We start from the raw sequence: 23,321 nt of genomic DNA on the forward strand, positions 1-23,321 counted from the left end.
CTTTTGGCCTTAGTAACAACTTTTAAGGCATAATTAATGCAAATTCAGATTCTATCTTATGTTTTACCACAGATTAGCTCTCTTTTTGTTGTTCCCTGAAGAGAATAAAAAGAGCCTTGTTAAGATATGTAGAATTTCCTGAATTATTTCTATCAGATGAGCTAACACTGCCCTTCAGGTACCACGGAAGAAGTCATAACAGCAGCTGAAATATAGTTAATGGTGGGCTAAATAGCTACTAGGAGAAAATAAATTCCCCCGTAGTGTTTTAACTATCAAACCCACCATAACCTCTCCAAGGAAGGGACAACCGCTCTGGAATAATAGAATCCTATCGCCTCATAGCAGTCTTGCAAGGACTACCCTTGACTCTCTGCTTGAAGAGTACTGCATTGACAGAACATCAAATCACTATTCCTATTAAATGTTGTGTTCATTGCCTGGATAACTCCTGGCAGAGAGACCTGAAGTGTTGTGTTCATTGCCTGGATAACTCCTGGCAGAGAGACCCGAAACCAACTCTTACATGCTAGTCACTGGTCAGCTGCTGCCAGGTTATCCCAGGACCAGGATGCTTCCGTGACGTTCCTTGACCATGACCCCTGCTCCTAGCTACTTTCCATGCAAACTCAGGATGAAAGGATATGCGAAATTATGTGAGGATGCTTTAAGCTGGAGGCAAGGTGGTTTAAACAGATAAAGTATTCTCACTGCAGTAAGCTGTCCTAGCACCCGGGAGGAAGGACAGGTATTTGTGCTCTGCTGCGCACGCAGAGCGTGAACTCTGCCAAGTCAGCGACAGTGACTCCGTAACAACAGCCAGGCTGTGTCCCAGAATGTGCTGCTGCCAATGATGCTCCTCCTATATGCACAGCCTCTATCTTCTTTTCCTTCTAATGTCTTCTCTGTCAGCTCCTTGGCACAGACCTTTTCAACATTTACCTCTCTTCCTTCTAGCATCTGGATATCAGGTCCCTCTTTCCCCTTGAAACTGCTGCCAATGGAAATCCCTAAAGCACAAAGAGGGCCATCTTGCTTCTCTGCTTAAACCCTCACTCGGTGCCCCCACACCACCCCCATTATTTGATCTTTACTATAAAGACCAAATACTTTAGCTAATATCTAGGGATTGCAAAATGTGACTCTTCCTACCACTCAGGGGCTCATCTCCCACCACTCTTCAGATCACCCCCAATACCCAGCTGAGCTTGTCTGTCTATCATGCCTAGTTCATGTTGGAAATGCCTCTCCTAAAATCCTGACCTCCTCTCTTCCTATCCACTCCCCCTTCTGTGTAGCCACTGTATCTAGCACATTCTTCTTTTTTTTTTTTTTTTTTTTTCCAGAGAGAAAAAGAGCACATGAGCAGTGGGAGAGGGGTAGACAGAGAAGGAGAGAGGGAATCTTAAGCAAGCCCCACACCCAGTGTGGATCCCAACAAAGGGCTCCATCTCACAACCCTAAGATCATAACCTAAGACAAAATCAAGAGTAAGACACTTAACTGACTGATTCACTGAGAAGGCCCCCTTCCTTTATAAGATTTTATTTTATTATTTTTTTTTTTAATTTTTTTTATTTATTTATGATAGTCACAGAGAGAGAGAGAGAGAGAGAGGCAGAGACACAGGCAGAGAGAGAAGCAGGCTCCATGCACTGGGAGCCCGATGTGGGATTCGATCCCGGGTCTCCAGGATCGTGCCCTGGGCCAAAGGCAGGCGCCAAACTGCTGCACCACCCAGGGATCCCCTATAAGATTTTATTTTTAACTAATCCCTACACCCAATGTGGTGCTTAAACCACAACCTCAAGGTCAAGTCACATGATCTACTGAGACTGAGCCAGCCAGGCACCCCTCTAGCACATTCTTCTAAGGCTACACTAATCACAGTGTTACACAGCCATATACCTCCTCTCCTTAGAGCCAGGAACCATGCCTTGACACTTATCCTTGTATCCTAGGACCTGGTCTTGCAAGGACTGTTAATACACATTTATTGATGCCAAGTTCCAACTGTAATTACTACTGCATGTGATTTCATTCACTGAATGGCTATTTAGTATGTATCAGACTTCTATATTCTAATGAGAGAGACAAAGAAAATGAAATCAGAAATCAGAGCACAATTATTAGTTGTATTACAATGCTATGAAGGAAACAAATAAGGAGTGAAATTCAGAATCACTAGGATCAGGAAGCAGGGATCTACTTTAAACAAAAAAGTCAGGAAAGACCTCTGGGGAGAAATCATCTTAGCTTAAAAGATGGAGAACCAAGCCATGTAATGCATGTGGAGAAGAGCATAACAAGGAAAGGGACAATATGGGTGAAGGCCAAGAGGTGGGAGAGATCTGCTAACTCAAGGCCAGGGAGCAGGGAGAGGGTCACTGCTATGCCAAACAAATGTGATGCCATGGGAGAATCCTGCTGGGCATGGCAGGAGATGAACTTCATCCTAAGTGGAAGAGGAAGCCAAATGAAGATTATAAGCAGCGGCTATAATGACCTAATTCAGCTTCAGCAAAGAGCCACAGAACAGGTGTGTCAAGCAGGCCAAAATGACTTAGGCCGGCACCCTAATCCAAAGACTGTACCTCTGCCTGCCAAGCCAGCGTAGATGCCGAGAGGGCAGATGTTCGGCCAGCTCCAAGAACAGCGATTGTTTCCCCATCATCGTCCACCACTTTGAAGTCCAGATCCTCGTTGTATTTTCTGCGCTTCACCTGCCGTCCAGAGCGTCGTTTCTGCAGGGCAAACACACCCATCAGAGAGATGCTGTGTGAGTCAAATGCAAAAGCTTGCATGAGAAAGAATATACTCATCTACACTCATTAACATGGACGGGAGGCCTTTCCTATTTTACAAAAGAAATCTTCCTAAAACACAACTCTTTTAAGAATTAAATTCACTCAAAATGAAATCTAGCTGAGGGAGGAGATCCAAATTGCCAAGATGCCCTGAGAAGAAGGTATAGTCTCAGAATCCAGTGAGATGTTTTGTTCATCAATGACAGTGACTTTTTTTCTCCCTTCTGGAATCAGCTTCTATTCTAGTACAACAGGGATAGGAAATAAACTCCAGTATCTTTCAGATCTCTTCCAGATGGAAGCTCTGATTTTGGGGTAATATGACAATTGTTTTGGTTTTGGTCAAATTCACCATACTTACCATATATTCTTAAAATACTAAGTCATACTAGTTTTATAGGACTTACTTTGAGAATCTCATACCACTCCTTGAAATGCAAGGAGACATCTTTAAGTGTGACAAAACAAGATTCATGAGTCACCATCTGAGGACTCATCTATAATTAAGTAACTTGTGACCTTTTAGAAAGACAACATTCTACAACAAACCAGCCCAGTGGCTTTCCTCAAACAGGAAAGCACATGGTTCATCCCATGTATACATCATATCCAAGCAGCAGAAACACTTCTGGGAACCATTCACCAGCTGGTTCTTTCTCCAATACTTCAACCTTAAGAAGCAAAAACAAAAGCCAAACACTACCTCACTTATTTTTAAAAAACATACGTTCTGGACCTCTGTGTTCCCACCATTTCTTCCCTAGGTCACCTCTATGACATTTAATTTTACATGAGGGATCATATATGAAAACCTGCTCCCCAACCCCATGTACAGATCATCATCCTGGAAACACTCAAACCCCAGCTAACTCCCATCAGTCGGACATACCTCCTGCTCTGCCCATCAGGACACCTGACAGTCACTAGCCTGAGTTCAAAGGCAGTGAGGGGGGTGTCTCTGCTCTGACACCTAGACACTACTGCTTATTACCACTGTGACATTAGAAGTTAACACCTTCCTACAATAACACCCTTCCTAGGAATCTCTGAGGGTTCAGAGGATACGTGAAAGTACAGCAGTTAGATGATTTTACATGATCCCTTTGCAGCAGCATAGCCCAGAGAAACTGTTGTGACTATCAGAGGAAATAACACTTTCAAATATCAGAACTCCTATCCAAGACAGGTTGCCTCAACTTAGGAAAAAATCCCTACCAATGTCATGGGCTCACTTAGGAATAGTTCTAGAAATCTCACTCAGGTGAGAAACTCCTTGTTTCCATATTTGGCCATACTTCCTTAGCTATTTTGGCAAAATGAATACATACATCCCTGACTTTTCCAGCATCTGGGATTATGAAAATGTCCTTATGCAAACTGGCTCAGCACTCTGAGCCCTAAAAGCATTACCTACATGGCAAGTCAGGCCCCCCAAGCCTTACCCAGAGTGCCCCACAATTCCATTTTCCATATTCATTCTTTCTGCAGCCTAATATCATGCTATTTCCCAAGAAGGAAGCAAACACCACTAAAAAACCTTGGGAGATCATTAGTGTAAGGATTAGGATGCTAGGGGAAAAAGCCTGTGATCTTTGGTGCTCACCCACCCAACAGTGAAAGGCCAGCCCAGGGCTGTACATAAGGAGTGTGGGCTAGAGATGGAGAGAGAAGGGCAAGGCAACAGGACCCGTGTCAGCCATAACTTCCAGCAGGGCTCCCGGTCACAGCTGTACCTGGCTGTCTGCAGACTCAGTGGACTCCTCAGGACTCCGCAGGGATGAGTTCGGCAGGCCCTGATCCAGCTCTAAACTCTCCACTGTGGTTTCACTTTTCCTCTTTCCTTTCTTCTTTCTCTCCACTGGGGTTGGTCCTTGCTCCTTGCTACAAGGAGAAATTCAGAATTAAAACTCTTGGGCAGTTTTAAAAACTAAGAGTTCTCACATGATCAAAGTTATGATAGCACATCCTGGAATTCTTGTCCTAGGGTAGGCTTTAATGGGGAATCTACAAGACTCTTCCCAGAACTACACAGAAATATGGGAAGAAATATCTACATGGCTTGATGCAGAATTCACTTTTTTACGTTCCTATCATGGCTACTATGGCTATGATTAATGTGGTAAGAAATAAAATAATATTAACATCTCCAAAAACCTTACTTTGGTTTACATAAATGTCCTGTCTAGTAAGTTTAATTGCTAGATATTAAGAATCAATAAATTTCAATCTCCCTTTTAAGTTACATGAGAAGAGACATCTCCATAATCTGTCACCATCCTCTACTGAAAATATTCTATATAAGACTTGGAGTAAGTACTAGGAACTCAAAAATGAAAACAATACTGTCCCTGCCCTTGACAAGGTTATAGTTATGAAAACCTTACAGGCCACCTAGAGCCATAGCCAGGGTAGTAGTCTAATGCCTCCTGAGACAGGTGAAGATAGGCAAAGGCTATCCATCTGCTAAGATGGCAACATCTCTAAGAAGCTTTTCTTGACCCTCCTAGCTGATAAAGTCTCTTTTCTATGTTCCCAAAGCACCTCAGCTGTGCTTTGCTTATGGTACTCAAACTCTGATCTTTCGCCAAAGTTAGGCACTAATTATAATGTCAGTCTTGGAACCACAGTGCCTGGATCCTATGTAGCTGTTCCATAAACATTTTCGAGTGGATGAGTACTTTACACTTCTCTGATCTCTCCTACTAGATTCTAAGTTCCTAGAGGATACTATGTACTTGATTAAAGTTTGCATTCCTCACAGTAAGTAATTTTATGCCTTATACGTAGTAGATATCCAATAAATACTTACTGAATAGATGGATGCATCAAGATCACTCACCACTGGGGAGATTTGGGAAAATACAACTAAGCAGGGATGTACATGGAATAGTAATTATAACAGTAGTAGTAATAATCATTATAGCTACTAGTTATATAACACATACTACATACAGGCTTAGCTCTCCAAGTCTCTCACATGGATTACCTCATTTAGTCTTCACATCAATCTTATAAGGCAGATAGGATTACTATCCTCATTTTATTAGGAGGCACAGTGAGGGTCAGTTAGATTTTCAGGGTAATATGGCTAGTAAATGGTGAAGAAAGGATCTGAACCCAAGGCAAGCTCAACCACCCTGGCATTCTTGGGGAATGGAAGTACATTAAGTGCACATTTATTAAAGGATAGTCTGCATGGTTGGATGACAAGGTAAGTGGAAAGAAGCACTAAGTAATGGAGCCACAAAGAAATTGGTATACACCAAGCCATACAGTTTTTTTTTTTTTTTAATTTATTCATGATAGTTAGAGAGAGAGAGAGAGGCAGAGACACAGGCAGAGGGAGAAGCAGGCTCCATGCACCAGGAGCCCGATGTGGGATTCGATCCCGGGTCTCCAGGATCGCGCCCTGGGCCAAAGGCAGGCACCAAACCGCTGTGCCACCCAGGGATCCCAAGCCATACAGTTTTGACTTCATTCTGTGTGACAAAGGCCAGATGGCAAGCCCAGATGGGAGGGAACGAAGACCCAGGCTAAATACAATCAATGAAAACTCAAAGGTGAAAATCATTTAAAACTCCAGCAGAAAAAAACAAACAAAACAAAACAAAACAAAACAAAACAAAAAAAACCTCCAGCAGATAGGGACGCCCAGGTGGCTCAGCAGTTGAACATATGCCTTTGGCTCAGGACGTGATACTGGAGTCCTGGGATCGAGTCCCATGTTGGGCTTCCTGCATGGAGCGTGCTTTTCCCTCTGCCTATGTCTCTGCCTCTCTCTCTCTCTCTCTCTCTCTCTGTGTGTGTCTTTCATGAATGAATAAATAAAATCTTAAAAAAAAATCCAGCAGATATGCAACCAGTAAGTCTGAACAAGGGACAGAATATGGAAGATGAGCAAAGAGCCAAAATTACTAGCATTTTCTAACAGGTGAGTTATCGGAAGGTGTACAGAAAGAGAGGAAAACAGATGACCTTATTTAGAGAAGGGAGACCCAGCATGATGAACTTTTGTTAGGAATACCAACCAGCGCTAACTGCTGAAACTGGCCTGCCTCTCTCTTGAACACACTTCACTACTCATGGACCTTCAATCAGGTCAACACAAACAGCATATCCTTGATTCTTTGGGCTGAAGACTGGCTTGCCTACCTATCAAGGAAGTTCTTTATGAAAATTATTTTGGTCCAACCTGAGGAAATGAGATTCAAGGGATCTTGCCATTTTAGAGGACTATAATTTTAATAAGGGACTTGTATTCTCAAATACAGAGGAAAAAGCAAAGGTTCTACTTATCAGTTGAGGACAGGAGACACGGTGAAACAGTTTATAAAGATGCTAAATTTTTGTAGGAATATTTATCTCATATTTTACAGCTCCTCACTAAGAAAACTGTATAGCAATTTATATTCTATAAAGCACTTGCATGTTCTATGTATCATTTCGCTGTTAACAACCAGAATCCCACCAGGGATTCAGGGCAGACAGATGAAACTCATATTCCAGATGAAGAAGTAGTTTTAAAAGCAGCAAAGGTCTCAAAGTCAGCAGCAGAACAGGAGCAGAGGCCCACACTCAGCTCATCTGACTCACAGTCTGTTGCTTTTAACACCATATCATGTTCTCTCCTATTTTTTTTAACCTCAGTCTCCCTTTTAATGAATGTAAAAACTTCAAATCTCCTTTAACATTATTTGAATCTCAAAATAATGACCAAAAGAATTAACAATCAAATATTCCAATGACCCAAATACAGAAAAATAAATCTACAAATCTATAGCTGTTGACGGTTTTTTTAAATAGGATCTCTTAACAGAAGAAGGTTTGTGCTTAATTTTTTGGACACAAATTTAAAGATAGCTGACTAATATACTAAGAATCACCATAATAATCACATGCTCAGGGCTCCATTTAATCTTCTATGAAATCTGAAATCCTTTCTCCCAACAACTGAAATTAATTTATCCATCTACTAAATATAACTTCACTATATTAGAAAACTTTGTCCATATGTTTAATCTTCATTATATGTATATTTATATATATACACTCAGAACTACTCAACTCACACTCCAAGTCAAACCTGAACCAAGTTCGTCATAATTAAAGAACCAGAACCTCCTCTATATATGAATCTTTACAAGACATAATATATAATATATACATGTGTGTGTATATATGTATATATGTGTGTGTGTATGTGTGTATATATATATATTCTTTGTCTTCCATTTTTCAGAATCACATTAAGCAATGAGTATAAGGGAGAGTCACTGAGGCACTTTCAAAGTAAAGCCTAGAACACTACAAGATTTTCCTGGCCAGAAGCTGGGGCCAGTGTGGAGCAGAGGGAACATCTTCTCAAATATATGTTGGTAAAATAGGAAAATGACTGGTAAAATCTGCTTGCCTATGTGGGTAAGTAAGAAGATACTCTAGCTGGGAAATTTTCAAAGTGATTTTCTGTAGGTTATCTTTGGCAACAGAATCAAGTTTGAGGTCCAAAAATTCTTCTTAGAGTTCCTCTGATAAAGACAAATATCAGGAAGAAAAGATTCTTTGTAAGCTTATAAATGGGATTTTCAGATAGGACACAAGAAAATATCACCAAATTCATTCTCTAGGAAGATTAGGTGAGATGTGTTTTCTCCTTCTTTGGAATTACTTTTGTAAACTTTATGATTGAGAGTTTTATCAAATGAAGACAACCTCCAAACTGCTCTTTCTATAGATGGATTTGGTCCATGGATGCTTTTTTGCTCTGTGAAGCCCCAGGTTCTTCAAAAATAGTGGTCAAGGGACACTTGGGTGGCTCAGTGGTTCAACACCTGCCATTGGCTCAGGTCATCATCCCTGGGTCCTGGGATCTAGTCCTGAATCAGGATCCCTGCAGGGAGCCTGCTTCTCCCTCTGCCTATGTCTCTGCCTCTCTCTGTGTCTCTCATGAATAAAAAAATAAAATCTCAAAAAAAAAAAAAAACCCCACAAAAAACAGTAGTCAAATAACATGTAACAAAACTATGTATGTATACACCCCTTGATCTAGCAATTCCATTTATAGGAATATACTCTAAAGATACACCTCCAACAATATGAAAATATATACAAGTAAGGTTAGTCACTGCAGCATCATTTGGTAATTGCAAATTAAGAAAAACTATCTACATGATGAAACAAAGTGAACAAATTCAGATACCTACAGGGGAGTACTATACAGCTATAAAAACAATTAAGAACCTTCACACTGATGTGGGATGATTTCTAAGATACACTACCAAGTATGAAAAGCTAAGTGCAAAAGGGTGTATCATGCTATGTTTTGTGGAAGAATAAAGGGAAAATAAGAAAACATGAATATACCTATTTGTATTTTTAAAAGAAGGGCACCTGGGTGGCCTGGTTGGTTAAGTGTCTGACTCAATTTCAGCTCAGGTCATGATCTCAGGGTTGTGAGATGGAGCCCGGAGTCGGGAGTGGAGCCTGCTTAAGATTCTCTCTCTCCCAGGGCGCCTGGATGGTTCTGTCAGTTAAGCAGCTGACCCTTGATTTCAGGTCAAGTAATGATCTCTGGGTCCTGGGACCAAGCACCTTGCCAGGCTCCACACTCAACAGAGAGTCTGCTTAAGGCTCTCCCTCTGTCCCTCCCTACCATGTTCACAAGCTCTCTCCCTCTCAAATAAATAAATCTTAAAATAAAGAAAAAAAAATTCTTCCTCTCTCCCTCTAAAAAATAAATTAATTAAATTATTTAAACAAATAAAAAGAATCAAAGGAAGGATAAACTAAAAAACAATGGTTATCCATAAGGGATAGGTGGAGGGAATGGATTGGAAGGGATACAAAAAATGCATAATACTTCTCTGAAAGTACCTTTTGATAAAGATTTAACTTTTGGAAGCATGTTTAAGTTCTACATATTAAAAAATAAAAAATTAAAGATGAAAACAAGCTTAAACAAATTAATCCAAGTGTCCTCTCCCTTCCTCCACATTGAATGGAGGAGGAAAATCTCATTAATTTATGAACACAATAGTTGACCCCTTAGCAATACAGGGGTTAGGAGTACCGACTCCCCATACATTGAAAAATCCTTGTGTAATATTTGACTCCTTAAAAACTAGTTTTTACTAGGAGCCTACTGCTTCTACTAGTAGCCTACTGCTGACCAGAAGCTTTACTGCAATTAACACATATTCTCTATGTTATATGTATTATATACTGTACTCTTACAACAAAGTGAGCTATAGAAAATGTTACTAATAAAATTTTAAAGAAATTTACAGTACTGTATTATATTTACTGGGAAAAATCTGCATATAAGTAGACCCATGCAATTCAAACCTATGTTGTTTAAGGGTCAACTATATTAGCTTATATACTTTCAGCCTTAGGAGCAGTGAAAAAATCCTAAACTTTTTGGTAGGCATATAGGTGAAGTAATTTTGAAACCATTTTAGATGTGATATAGATTAAGCAAATGAGTAAATGTGTTGATGTGAGGAGCCGGGATTCTCACTGAGGGAGGAGGAAGATGTAAATATTAACTGTTGTAAGGAAAAAAAGATAACAGGAGATGATAATAGTGGACCTACATCAGAAGCACCAGCATAGACTCAGGTTTTCTAAAATAAGTATATATATGAACACATGCATATAAGTGTATTATGAATATATTATATGTGTGGGCATATATGTATTATGTGCATATGTGCATATACACGTGTGTGTGTGTGTATATATATATATATATATATATATATATATATATGCATTTCTATGTGTGTTTTCCCTTGCTCTGACAACTCAAAGAGCCAAAAAGTAAAGATGCCTGATTAGCAATGTGCAGACCCAGCACTCAGATCTTGGTTTCTAATACCAAAGTTCCTTAGAGAAATGACTGATTCTAAGGTTAAGGTAGGGAAGATAGAAGATGAGTCTGAAACATTCTTACTATGTCAGAAAGTAAGGGAGTGCTCCAAAAAACTGAAGGCAGAATGGCAAAAAGACACAGGAGTCAACTTGAGGAGCTCTTTCTTGTTGGTCAAAACTGGGACCATCTGAGCACCAAAGCAACTAAGGCCAGTAATGAATTATAGACGCTGAGAACAATAGGAATCCATACCAATCACGGAGAGATAGATAAATGATGAATAAATAAGGGAGAAGAGAGAGCTCTTGCTTACTACAGAACCCAAATGGTAAATGCAGAGGAAATGTGGAGTTGGAAAATCATTTTGTAACCACTATAAGAAACATAGTATAGTCCAGTACCATCAAGGAATGTTAAATCTAGGGAGAACAACTTGAAAATGAGCAAGATTTTTGCATGATCTTAAAGTGTCTCCCCACAGACTGCTTATTAGTTGCAAGTGAACAAAAGCAGTTAACTAGACAATGGTTATAAGAAAATGGCCTTACTCTTAGGAAGAGACACGGGATTATTTAGGGATAAAAAGTCATGATATACGCACCTTATTCTCAAATGGCTCAAGAAAAAACAAATATAGTGTTTGCTTTGATACATAACTATTCCATGACCGAGCTGGATACTGTGTTTGTTCAGCATCTTTTTGCTGATAGCCAATATGGACCTTCCAGACTACACAAGTGGGCAGAAGGTCAGGCTGGGCTATGGTATCCTATTCCTTGTACCACAGTGATTGATCCAGGGGTGGACACATAACCTAGCCAGGCCAACTTGGGAGTCTTTCCTTAAAAAAAAAAATTGGAGGGGGGGGATTGGGTAGGAAAGTGAATCTTTTTCCTCCTACAAAAGGTTGTTAAGCTGTGAGCCCACAGCTGCAGACAGCCAATGTTTAGCCTCAGGAAGAAAAGCAGTTGCAAAAGATGAAGCTGACTCCCAGAAAGATGCAGGGGGAGGGATGGAGATAAAGAACACTGGCGGAATCCTCAACTACACTTCCTGGTTCTGATTCCTTAAGCCAGTGAACCCTTTGTTACTATTATTTTTTTTTTACTTAATTCAAGTTGGGTTTATGTCACTTATAACCAAGGGAATTCTGTATAATACAAAGACCTAATGCTCTCACGATTTAGTGGCACTTGGGGCTGGATCAAAGCCATTTCATTTTTATAATCTTCTTTTCTAGCTTTCAGAGTTGAAACAAACTAACGTGCAAGGACAGAAAGAAAAATGGTAGACAAGATTTTGGAGGCTCAAAGCACTTATTTTTAGTAACAAAAGTCAAACTTGATTTTACAATAAAACATGTTATCTACTAAATTTAGAGAAAGCATCTATTATGTATTTATGACACACAAGACACTTGCAGTATATAAACAGAAGCATTGAAGACGACTGGCTCAGGGAACTAACAGCTGATTAGCAGGCCTCATCCCAGAGCTTTCCTGCTGTCCTCTATACACCTTCACCAGCCAAGAAGCTTTTCTACATCTTTACTTTGTGCAGTTTGTATTAGGAAAATAAGGAATTTAGGGGTCTTCCGAGTAGGAAATTACATTACAGTAGCTACATATAGAAAATTCATGAAAGCAATAGATAGACAGGACTCTCTCAAACTTTCCTCCCAGCTTCATCTCCAGTCCCCAAAATCCACGTTTCTTTGGTAGAACTGAGAGTTAGAAACTCAGTGCTGGATCTGAGTAAGAAGAGAAAGATCTGGGTGTGTGTCACAACACTGTTCTACTAGAAGTCGTTTATTACTCTGCCCCCAAAGACTCCGGATAATAAAATTTTTTTTATCTATCAAATCCCATTATTTCAAAGTAACAGCATCATCCCATTTTTAAATTAAACCTTATAAAATACTCATCAAATTCAACAGGAAAAATCAGTTATTGGCACAGTGAGTTACCGTAATTCCCAAATTCAGAACTGAAAACAGCACATGTAATGCCAGTTACCACCTCCACAGACGTGCACGTGGCTGAGGAGAAAAGCCCGGAACTATGTCTACTCCAGGAACAACCCTTTGGAGAAGTTTCCAGTCTGGGCTTTGCCATGGCCCTGATCTTCTTGCCAGAAGTACAATACTAAAAAAATGGATATGGCACCCAAAGAGCTCCTCTGCACTCTTAATTCAACTTTTACTTAATGCCCATGTTGGTTCAGTCTATACACAGAGAATTGAGGTAAGCAGAGATGACAAAAATCCTGGCTAAATGAAAAAGAAAAACATACATAGAACTAATTGTTTTGGTATGGATGTAGTCATCTGTAGACGAAAATCAGAAGCAAATCTACCCTGTCCTCAGTCTCTTTAACTGTATCATCAGCACCATCAAAGACATAGATTAGGGGCACCTGGATGGTTCAGTGGTTAAGTGTCTGCCTTTTGCTCAGGTCGTGATCCCAGGGTCCTGCAATCTAGCCCCACATTAGGCTCCCCACTCAGCAGGGAGCCTGCTTCTCCCTCTCCCCCTGCCTATTCCTCCCCCTGCTGTGCTCTTGCGCTCTCACTCTCTCTTTCAATCAAATAAATAAAATTTAAAAAAAGATTATATTAGTTTGTGACATTATCCTAGTAAAAACTGAAACAAAAACATTACATATTTAGAAGATGAAAAAGTACAGTTTTAATAAGTAATCTTACTAAAAGTTATAAAAGCAAATAGAAATAAAATTTCAAAAATTGTAGGTGTTCAACTGACAACCCACCCCTACTCACACCAAACCCCACTTTCCAGAGAGAAGTGCATTTGAATGATAGCACCCTAATTCCAGTATGCCTCTAGTTCTTTATTTATCAACATCAAGCAACAATTGGTGACATCCTGATATGAAAGTCGATTAATTCGGATATTACATATCTCCCCTTCTCTTCCCTCTACTCAATATTTTTGTTGAATTATTTTAGTTTAAATTTTCAGTAATTCTCATTTTCTGACTGCTCCCGTTTCATAATTCATCCTTGTTTTGCAGACAAAATATCATCTTGAATCTGAGGATGCAAACTTAACACCTTTACAAGTTTTTTCCCTGGTCTTTCTTCTGAAGACAATTGTTCTACTCATTCCTTTTTCCTCCTTTGCTGTTTGAAATTTGCCTCTACAGTCTTAATGATCTTTGGTGGATTGCTCCTGTTTAAAATGAATGGGACGGAAGGGCGCCTGGGTGGCTCAGTCAGTTAAGTGTCTGCCTTCAGTTCAGGTCATGATCTCAGGGTCCTGAGATCAAGCCCCAATTCAGGCTCCCTGCAGAGCCTGCTTCTCCCTCTCCCTTTGCCACTCCCTGTACTTGTGCTGTCTCTCTCTGTGTCAAATAAATAAATAAATAAAATATTTTTTTGAAAATTTAAATAGATGAATGAGGTCGATAATACAGATGGATGGTGAGACCAAGCCTCACCCTTGAATGAGAGGCCTGGCCTAGAACTCTACACATAAGTAGCTGACCCTCTTGCCCCCTTTTAGGGTACTGACCGGGAAAGGTAAAGCAACTAGCTCTAAGTCCCCTTCCCATTGATGGAAGCCCCAGACTAACACTCAGGGCAAACTGCTCAGTATCTTTAGAGTAATTACCTGATTTTAGCTGAAGCTGACAAGTCATATGACACTCATTCTATAGACAGTCCCTTCATCAATCACCTACATTTCTGGCCTGCCTCCCATCCCTTCTCCAGGGCGGCCAAGTCCATTGTGAAGAAGTATTTCTATCTCTGCTACAAAGAGCTCCTGCATGTACTCTGAGCTGGGATGGGATTCCCTCACAGCATTTATACACCAAAATGAAACACTGGCTTTCCTAGCCCAGAAATTCACAACATCTCATCTTTAAAGATTTATTCCCCTCTGTCCTTCCTGTCATTTCATTATTATTTGGTTAGGAAGTAAAAATAAAAATATGCTCAGCGACCATCTTAAAACTAGAAGCAGACCATCCCCCTGACCCTGCCCCTCCAAATGAATTCTCCTAGGAGCCACCACTCCTCCTCTTCCCATAAGCAGCCTACAGTGATCTCTAAAAGTGGTTAACTATTCACCAGACCCAGAAAACCCTACAAACTGATGCAAATCAATAGGTTCACACTTTCATGTTCACTTTAAGAATCCACATGAAACTGCCCAGGCCATCAAGGTTATGCACATCTGAAAAGCTGCCAGTATCTGAAGGATGTTGCGGTCTGAAATCAATGTTTATCATTCTAGTGCTACAAGGGCAGAGTTGGTAGGTGTGCCCAGACCAAAGAGTGGGGCTGCACACAGGATCAGTGGCCAAAAAGAGTGAATTTTTACTGTACCTGCTTAAAAATACTGAGAATAATGCTGACTTAAGGGTTTAGATGTAGATTTTCTGGCCATTGAGCACATCCAGGTGAATAATGCCCCCAAGATGCAGATTACACAGTTCATGGTCAGATTAACTCATACATGAGCTCTCTCCCTGGACACTGAGATGACCTTACTGAAAAAGAGCAGACTGCTCCTAAACCAGAAAAGGAGGTTGCCCAGAAGAAAAAGATATCCCAGATATCAAAAACTTATGGCCTGGGAATAATTTCAGCAAAAAACAAATGCAAATAAAAGTAAATGCAGGGGGAAAAAAAAAACCTGGAAGCCACCTCCTACCCCAACATTTATTTAAATGTCTTTTGGTCCTTTTGCTCCAAGTCTTTTCTTATCTACTAATTCCTTTAATACCTGGCTCAATACTCACCACTTCCAAGGGACTCCCTGGACCACAACTGAAACACTCTTAATCCGCCAAATCCTTTCAGCTATTCTGTATATAGTTATACTAGGTTCTTTCACTTGTTTTTGAACACTTGCAAGACTGTTTGTCTAACTCGTAAAATTCCTCTGCGATCTAGATGATACTTCTATGACACTTTCCTTCCTCTACTATCCCACTCCCACCAAAAATACTCATAAATAAAGCAAGGCACAGAGGAGACACTAAAAATATACTGAAGAAATAAAGAAGCAGGTATTCATCACATTGTTATTCAGTAACTGTTTCCTTTCAGATTCGGTAAAAGCCGACTATGTACCCAAGCTTAACTTAAAAAGCCCTGGGGATTACAGAGTAATAAGCACTCCAGGTGCTCCTTGAGAGATAGGAATGGAGACTTAGTCCAAAGTTTCAGTGGTGGGTCTCTGCCATTGTCATTCACATTTCCTCCCTATAACACAGAAAGCCCAGTGGGTCCCAAGCACAGGTCTCTACTCAGAACTCATATGTCTTCACATGTGTCTTCTTTCTTCTAATAAGTGGTCAGAATATAAAAAACAAGTTCCCCGACAGAATATGGTCAACACACATTCCTGTCTTAGCTCCTCATCTGGAGGCTCCGCAAAGATCTGCACTCTCAACAAAGACAAGTGATTGACCTTCAAGCAATCCAGACAGAGCTGGACCGACTGAATTTTACTGTGCTCCCTGCATCATGGTATCAGCCAACTCACAGTTCTAAGGTTTATATAATGGGAAGGTCTGGGCTTAACTTTCCGGAAGCAACCGTCAAAGAAGAAAACCAGAAAAGAGAAAACCTTTCTTCCAGGATGTTACTAAGCATCCTGGATTTGGGAGAAAAAATATCCTATTCTAGGTTGACAAGCCAAAACAAATGCAGATAAAAGCTGAGGCCCAAAACTTAGGGTATGTTTGGAAAACAAAACAAAACAAAACCAACTCATTCAACAAGCACTTCTCAGGTACCAGCAGGGTGTTGGAGAATTCAACTCTATTCTGACCCTGTCTACCTGGAAATAGCATCAGATCCCACAGGTTGGGGACTCAGTGCCACGTCATCACCCCCACCTGCTCTCTTCAGATGCCATTCACAAGCCCAGATTCACCTGTTCTTCTGACCAACACTGGAGGTTCCAATGACGACCTCCACCCCCACCCCCCACCCCCAATTAATTCCATTAATTAGCTTCAGCAGCTCACAGAATTCAGGGAAACATATTTACCAGTTTGTTAAAGGATATGACAAAAGATGTACAGCCAGATAAGGAGATACACAGAGTGAAGTGTGGGAGGATCCTTTGCATAGGGACTTCTGCCCCTGTAGAGTTGAGGTGTACCACCCTCCAGCACATGGGAGTATTTACTCACCTGAAGGTTCTCCAAACCTCCTACTATTGGGATTTTATGGAGGCTTCCTTACATAGGCATGATCAATTATCAATCCCATTTCCAGCCCCTTCCCCCTCTCTGGATAATGAGGAGTGGGGCTCAAAACTTCAAGCTTCTAATCATGCTTGGTCTTTCTTGTGACCAGTCACCATCCAGGAGCCCACCCAGAGTCACCTCACTGAACAAAAGATGCTTCTAGCATTCTCATCACCTAGGAGTTTGCAAGGGCTTAGGTGTCGTGTGTCAGAAACAGGATCAGAGACAAATATTAGAACAAGTGATGCTGCTGGTATTCTTATCAATGAGAACATTATAGTGGTTTCAGGAGTCCCATGTCAGGAACAGGTCAAAGACCAAATACTAGAATAAGAAATGAGATTGGTATTCCTATCACTCAGGAATGTACAAGAGTTTCAGGAGCTCTGTGCCAGGAACCAGGGCAGAAACCAATACATCTATTTCTCATTACTTCATAGGGCTCATCACATCATTCATCTCTTTTGATTTCCCATTACCAGCAGATGTTAAACACAAAAACGTAAATATGCTCTACTATTCCAATGATCTTTCATTTATTTCTCAAAGGATGGCCTAAGAACCAAGTATGCACTAACTATCTGGCAGGCTTTTGAATTGTAGATTCCTAGGTATGTATGTATGTATGTATGAATGAATAAATAAATAAATAAATAAATCGCCCTCTCTAGGGATGTAGTCTGGTAATCTACTTTTCTAACAAGCTGTCCAGGCAGGTGATTCCTTAGGCACAGGAAAGTCTGAGCATCACAGATCCAAGTAGATGTTCCTCCACTTAAGCCAGCTCACTGATCAGTTTCTTGACTTTTAAGAAAGAGAATATAAACTATTCTGACATGTGTGGAAATTCCAAAGCCTATGCTCTGCCTTCAACAAAATGAACTCCAACACTCAAGACCCCGGCTTACAAAAACAACTTCCAGCTCAATCAAAATGCTCAGCTCTCAATTTAAGATAGTATAGCCTAAAGGGCTATCAACCTACTTACTCCTTAGGTACTCCTCCCTAGATGCAGAGTTAAGAACACCAGACGACCTCACGTATACTAGAATGGGTTGTCTTTCCTGCTCACCAAGCTGTGCTTTAATGCCATGAAGCTAACTTTTACTGAAGGCTATTTCAAGAAAGAGAAATATGAAATTCAAAGGCAACACAGAAGCATCTGATCCCAAAACTGTTGCTGAGGACAGAATCCATTACATCTTCTAAAGTTCCTCAGTAAGAAATTTCTTTGGCCTCCCTAAGGAAATGCCAAGGTGCTTTTCTAATACCAAAGCATTTTCCCAAAGCCCGAACACATTATATAATGTTGATCCCCCAGGATCTGACTTGGCCACTGCCTACCTTTCCTATTGCCTTGCTGCAGCTATACAGGCGCTGTGTGTCTACATATGGATAGGTCTATGTATATGTTTGGATACACACGTGCATGTGTACCTTTGTCTACATGTCTTCTTATGCCAGTGGCCCCTTCCTCTTTGGGAAGAGGTACTGTGATTTAAAAACCGTAAAAGTTGGGCAGCCCCTGTGGCTCAGCAGCTTAGCGCCACCTTCAATCCCGAGCCTCATCCTGGAGACCTGGGATCGAGTCCCACGTCATGCTCCCTGCATGGAGCCTGCTTCTCCCTCTGCCTGGGACTCTGCCTCTCTCTCTCTCTCTCTGTGTCTCTCATGAATAAATAAATAAAATCTTTAAAAAAAACTATAATAGTAATTAATCTATACTAAATGAAATTTACATTTCAGTGTCAGGGAAATGACAGCCTACCTTGGCTTCCTGGGAGAGCTTTCTTGCTTAAGTTTTATACCATAAAGAAGTGAATTAAGCTCACACTCTTGAGATCATTTGAAGGGAAAGGAAGAGATGGTAGTTAAAAAAAAAAAAAAAAAGCTTCTCATACTTTTCAAAGCATTTTGGACTTTTATCCCCTCTGCAGTAAATGAATATTCATCACTATTGATATCATCCTTGAAAAGGATAATCTGTTAGGCTCTGTCACCTGTTTAGAAGAGGAAACATGTTCAGTTATCTGGTTGCTACTCCAAGTGCAAGAGAAACAGTGCAGGGAAAAGCTGGAGTCATCTTAACAATCGTTCAAGGATTAGAGAACACCATGGAGTGTGCAAACTGAAACTCTACAGAAGGGTCATTTCCTACAAATAAGCAAACAATTTCTCTGACACTGGAATCTCCCCACCACTTTACATTCCCGACATTCCCTAGTGAGGCATAAACATGTGCAAAGCTGTTGGAGAAAAAAGTGGAAGCCTGGAGCCAAATCCTAACAGTGCTTCCCAATGGCTTTGTGCTTTAGACAAGTTATTTTTAAAATGTTCATTTCTTTAGTTAAAATTGAGACACCACCTATTATTTAACAATGGAAAAAAAAAAAAAAAAACAAACAATGGGAGTTACTGGAGTAGAGTTCTATCCATCAAAATCCTAGAGAGGGATCCCTGGGTGGCGCAGCGGTTTGGCGCCTGCCTTTGGCCCAGGGCGCGATCCTGGAGAGCCGGGATCGAATCCCACGTCGGGCTCCCGGTGCATGGAGCCTGCTTCTCCTTCTGCCTATGTCTCTGCCCCTCTCTCTCTCTCTCTCTCTCTGACTATCATAAATAAATAAAAATTAAAAAAAAAAAATCCTAGAGAACACAGGCAACATTCTTTTTGAACTTGGTCACAGCAACTTCTTGCAAGATTCATCTATGAAGGCAAGGGAAACAAAAACAAAAATGAACTACTGGGACTTAATCAAGATAAAAAGCTTCTGCACAGCAAAAGAAACAGTCAACAAAACTAAAAGACAACCTACAGAATGGGAGAAGATATTTGCAAATGACCTATCAGATAAAGAACTAGTATCCAAGATCTATAAAAAAACTTATTAAACTCAACAGCAAAGAAACAAACAATCCAATCATGAAATAGGCAAAAGACCTGAACAGAAATTTCACCAAAGACGACATGGCCAACAAGCACATGAGAAAATGCTCCACATCACTTGGCATCAGGGAAATACAAATCAAAACCACAATGAGATACCACCTCACACCAGTGAGAATGGGGAAAATTAACAAGGCAGGAAACAACAAATGTTGGAGAGGATATGGAGAAAGGGGAACCCTCTTGCACTGTTGGTGGGAATGTGAACTGGTGCAGCCACTCTGGAAAACTGTGTGGAGGTTCCTCAAAGAGTTAAAAACAGAACTGCCCTACAACCCAGCAATTGCACTGCTGGTTTACCCCAAAGATACAGATGCAGTGAAATGTCAGAACACCTGCACCCCAATGTTTATAGCAGCAATGTCCACAACAGCCAAACCTGTGGAAGGAGCCTCGGTTTCCACTGAAAGACGAATAGATAAAGGAGCTGTGGTGTATGTATACAATGGAATATTACTCAGCCATTAGAAACGATGAATACCCACCATTTGCTTCGATTTGGATAGAACTGGGGGGTATTATGCTGAGTGAAGTAAGTCAATCAGAGAAGGACAAACATTATATGGTCTCATTCATTCGGGGAATATAAAAAATAGTGAAAGGGATTAAAGGGAAAAGGAGAGAAAATGAGTGGGAAATATCAGTGAAGGAGACAACATGAGAGACTCCTAACTCTGGGAAATGAACAAGGGGTGGTGGAAAGGGAGGTGGGCGGGGGGTGGGGGTGACTGGGTGATGGGCACTGAGGGCGGCACTTGATGGGATGAGCACTGGGGATCAGGAGGTCTGAGTTTACGACACAACCCTGTACACAAGTCACTTCTCAGTGGGTCTCCTTTATCCTAGCTGCAGTACAACAGGTCAGACTAGCTCTCCTTCAGGTCTCCCAGGGAAAAAAGTCTCTGATTTACTATGCAGAGCAAGGCTCCAAGTTCTATGGAAGAGGGGATATGCCAGCATACTGGTCTGGGGAAGCTCTAGGGAGAACTGGGACTTGTACTCAGACCTGGAAATGGAAAGGACTTGGGATACTAGAAGAAGGACAGGGAATCATGTTGGGAAGAACAGCAAAAGCAATCCAGGAGAAACAAGTTGAGTGTTTTTAAGAGCCAGTGAGATCAGGCTAGCTGGTGAGGTCTATTGTCAGAGACGGAAGTGGGGGAGGGGTCAGACCCCAAAGGGTTTAAATATCAGAGAAAGGAGTCTGGATTTTGTCTTGAAAGCAGGAGGAACAGTCAGAAGTTTCAAATCAGGTACAGATTGTTAGAGGAAATCTCATTTCCCGGTCCCCACGTTTTACTCCCAAGGAGAGAATAATATTGGCGCCAGATTTTCAGCCCTTCTTCAAACTCCTCCTTCTATGATCAGAGACCTAGCAGAATAGAGAGGCTGGAAAAAGGAACAGAACATACTCCACCCATAAATGCCATAAAGAGAAAAAAGTGTGTTCTCTAGGCTACAGTGCCTGCAGTTCTGAGGGATAAACTGAACTGAGGGAGTAACAAGCAGCCCAATTCCAGCCACAGCTGGTGGAGGGTCTTCAATCCAGTTTATAATAATAAAGCTGATCACTGCATCTCCAATCTCTGTTGACTATTTCCAAACTGATCTGGAAGGAAGAGAGAAAATGAAGGCATTTGATTCACCACCTTTTCCAACTACAAGCAGAAACAAGATAATAATAGTGCTTCAGAAAGATTAGCCAGTGGAAGCTGGCAAGATGGACAAAAGATGGAAAAGACTGGAAGCTCTTAAATCAACTGTGGAGCTCCCATGATAATCCAAGTATTCAGTGAATGACCCGCAACCACCAAATGTCCGGGTCTAATCAATAACTGCTCAAATCAAAACATGTACTTGAGCCAATCTGTAAGAGAATAATATCAGGGAGCACAAAACACAGACTGAATTGCCAACATTTTTTTCAATTAATGTCCTTTTATAACTAAAACTGCTTCTGTTGACTAGTGGGATCTTTAATTAAAAGAATCAAAAGCAATTTGATAAATATATAAAGGACAAGAAATGAAAGGCCACCAGTGCAATATCCTACCAAGCTACACAGAATTCTATCACGTTACAAGTCAATTTTGCATAGGCCCCAAATCAAGAGAGAAAGTCTCACATAACTTGCCCCCATTGCCCCATCTGCCAGGATCCTCTCAAAGGGTGTCTTCTGCTGCCAGAAGTTAGCAGCCCTTGAAAACACTACGAAGCACTTCTCCAGCTCACTTATCTTGTATACAGCCTATTTAGATCACAGGCAAGTTCCCTTAGTATTGCTGTATATATATATGGACACCTAAAGTATTTTTGTGGAATGCCTCCTTGTGGCCCCCAAATGGAATTTATGGCAATGTCTGTACACTCATCTCCTTGTTTCATACCTCACACAAAGTAAACATGAATTGTTGTAAGCAGATAAGCACCAGAGACCAGTGCTAGTGAGCTCAGGTACCTATGGCTTTCTAATGCCTTCTACAAACAAACCAAAATCCTTAGTAGATCTGTGAAAATCTCCTCCAATTACCCTAATTCTAAAACACTATCCTCAGGAATTCTTCTTTGTTTTCTGAAAGTCACCGCACTAGTTCACATCTCCCTCACATGTGTTATCACCCTAAAGAACCACTTCAGCTTTTCCAAAGTAACTTGGAGATGAAAGTTATAGCAAAAGACAGAGACTCACTCTGCTATGTCACACACACATCAGAGATCTGAGTATACTCATTAGGTTCACTGAGAAACAGAGCCTCTAAGTTTCTTTTTAGTGAGAATCCTGATTTTTACCTACCTCTCTTGACCTTCTAGAAGGTACTTTAAGTCTACTATCTGTAAACTACATTCCTAGGATCACCCCCGACTCCAAGCCTCTATGATAGACAAAAGACGAAATCCCTTGCCAGGCAGAAGGGAATGAGTATTATAAGGCAGTTTTAACTTGGATTATGAAATTATCCACCCGGTCCCAACAAAATCCTTTTGAAAATGAACTGAACTATATAGTAAATTCTGAGTCATAGCATAAACCATCCAAAATGCTTTCTTCTCTTTAAAATTTACTTCCTCCATACCTGACCCTATACAGGTCTGATGGTCTTATACTTTATGTCCGCATTCACAACAATCTCTGTGTTTTCATGGGTGCTCCTTTCTATCTTCTGCCCCTGCACTTAGATTTTAGAAACTTAAATTCCTTAAGTTCCTTTTAACTATATAGAGGTTATATATTTTTTGTTCTGCATTTTTTCAGAAAGTTTAAATCTAATGTTCTGCACAAAGAATTTAGAAAGAGACAAAAAGAAAAACATTCCATTTCAATACAATTCCATTTCAATACAATTCCAGTATTTTCCAATGACAAATACTGAGTTTCCTGAGTGAAGACTACATTTGGATCCTGATACAATCTCTAGTTAAGACCCTTAATGTCACCCACTCTGCAGTGAATCTGTGCTCATTCCCTTGGGGC

General features: G+C 40.7%; 1 protein-coding gene across 5 annotated transcripts in view; it reads right to left on the reverse strand.

The window, feature by feature from the left end:
• The window catches only part of CHD6 (chromodomain helicase DNA binding protein 6), a 203,915-nt gene that overhangs the window by 113,228 nt on the left and 67,366 nt on the right, over positions 1 to 23,321 (reverse strand). For all 5 annotated transcript variants that reach the window (XM_077873187.1, XM_077873189.1, XM_077873188.1 and 2 more), the window contains 2 exons: positions 4,541 to 4,688; positions 2,595 to 2,744 (listed from right to left, as the gene is read on the reverse strand). In XM_077873187.1, the coding sequence (XP_077729313.1) occupies positions 2,595 to 2,744; positions 4,541 to 4,688 (298 nt within the window). The remainder of the gene's footprint in view (positions 1 to 2,594; positions 2,745 to 4,540; positions 4,689 to 23,321) is intronic.

The sequence above is a fragment of the Canis aureus genome, chromosome 26, assembly GCF_053574225.1.
Source record: "Canis aureus isolate CA01 chromosome 26, VMU_Caureus_v.1.0, whole genome shotgun sequence".
NCBI classification, from domain to species: domain Eukaryota; kingdom Metazoa; phylum Chordata; class Mammalia; order Carnivora; family Canidae; genus Canis; species Canis aureus.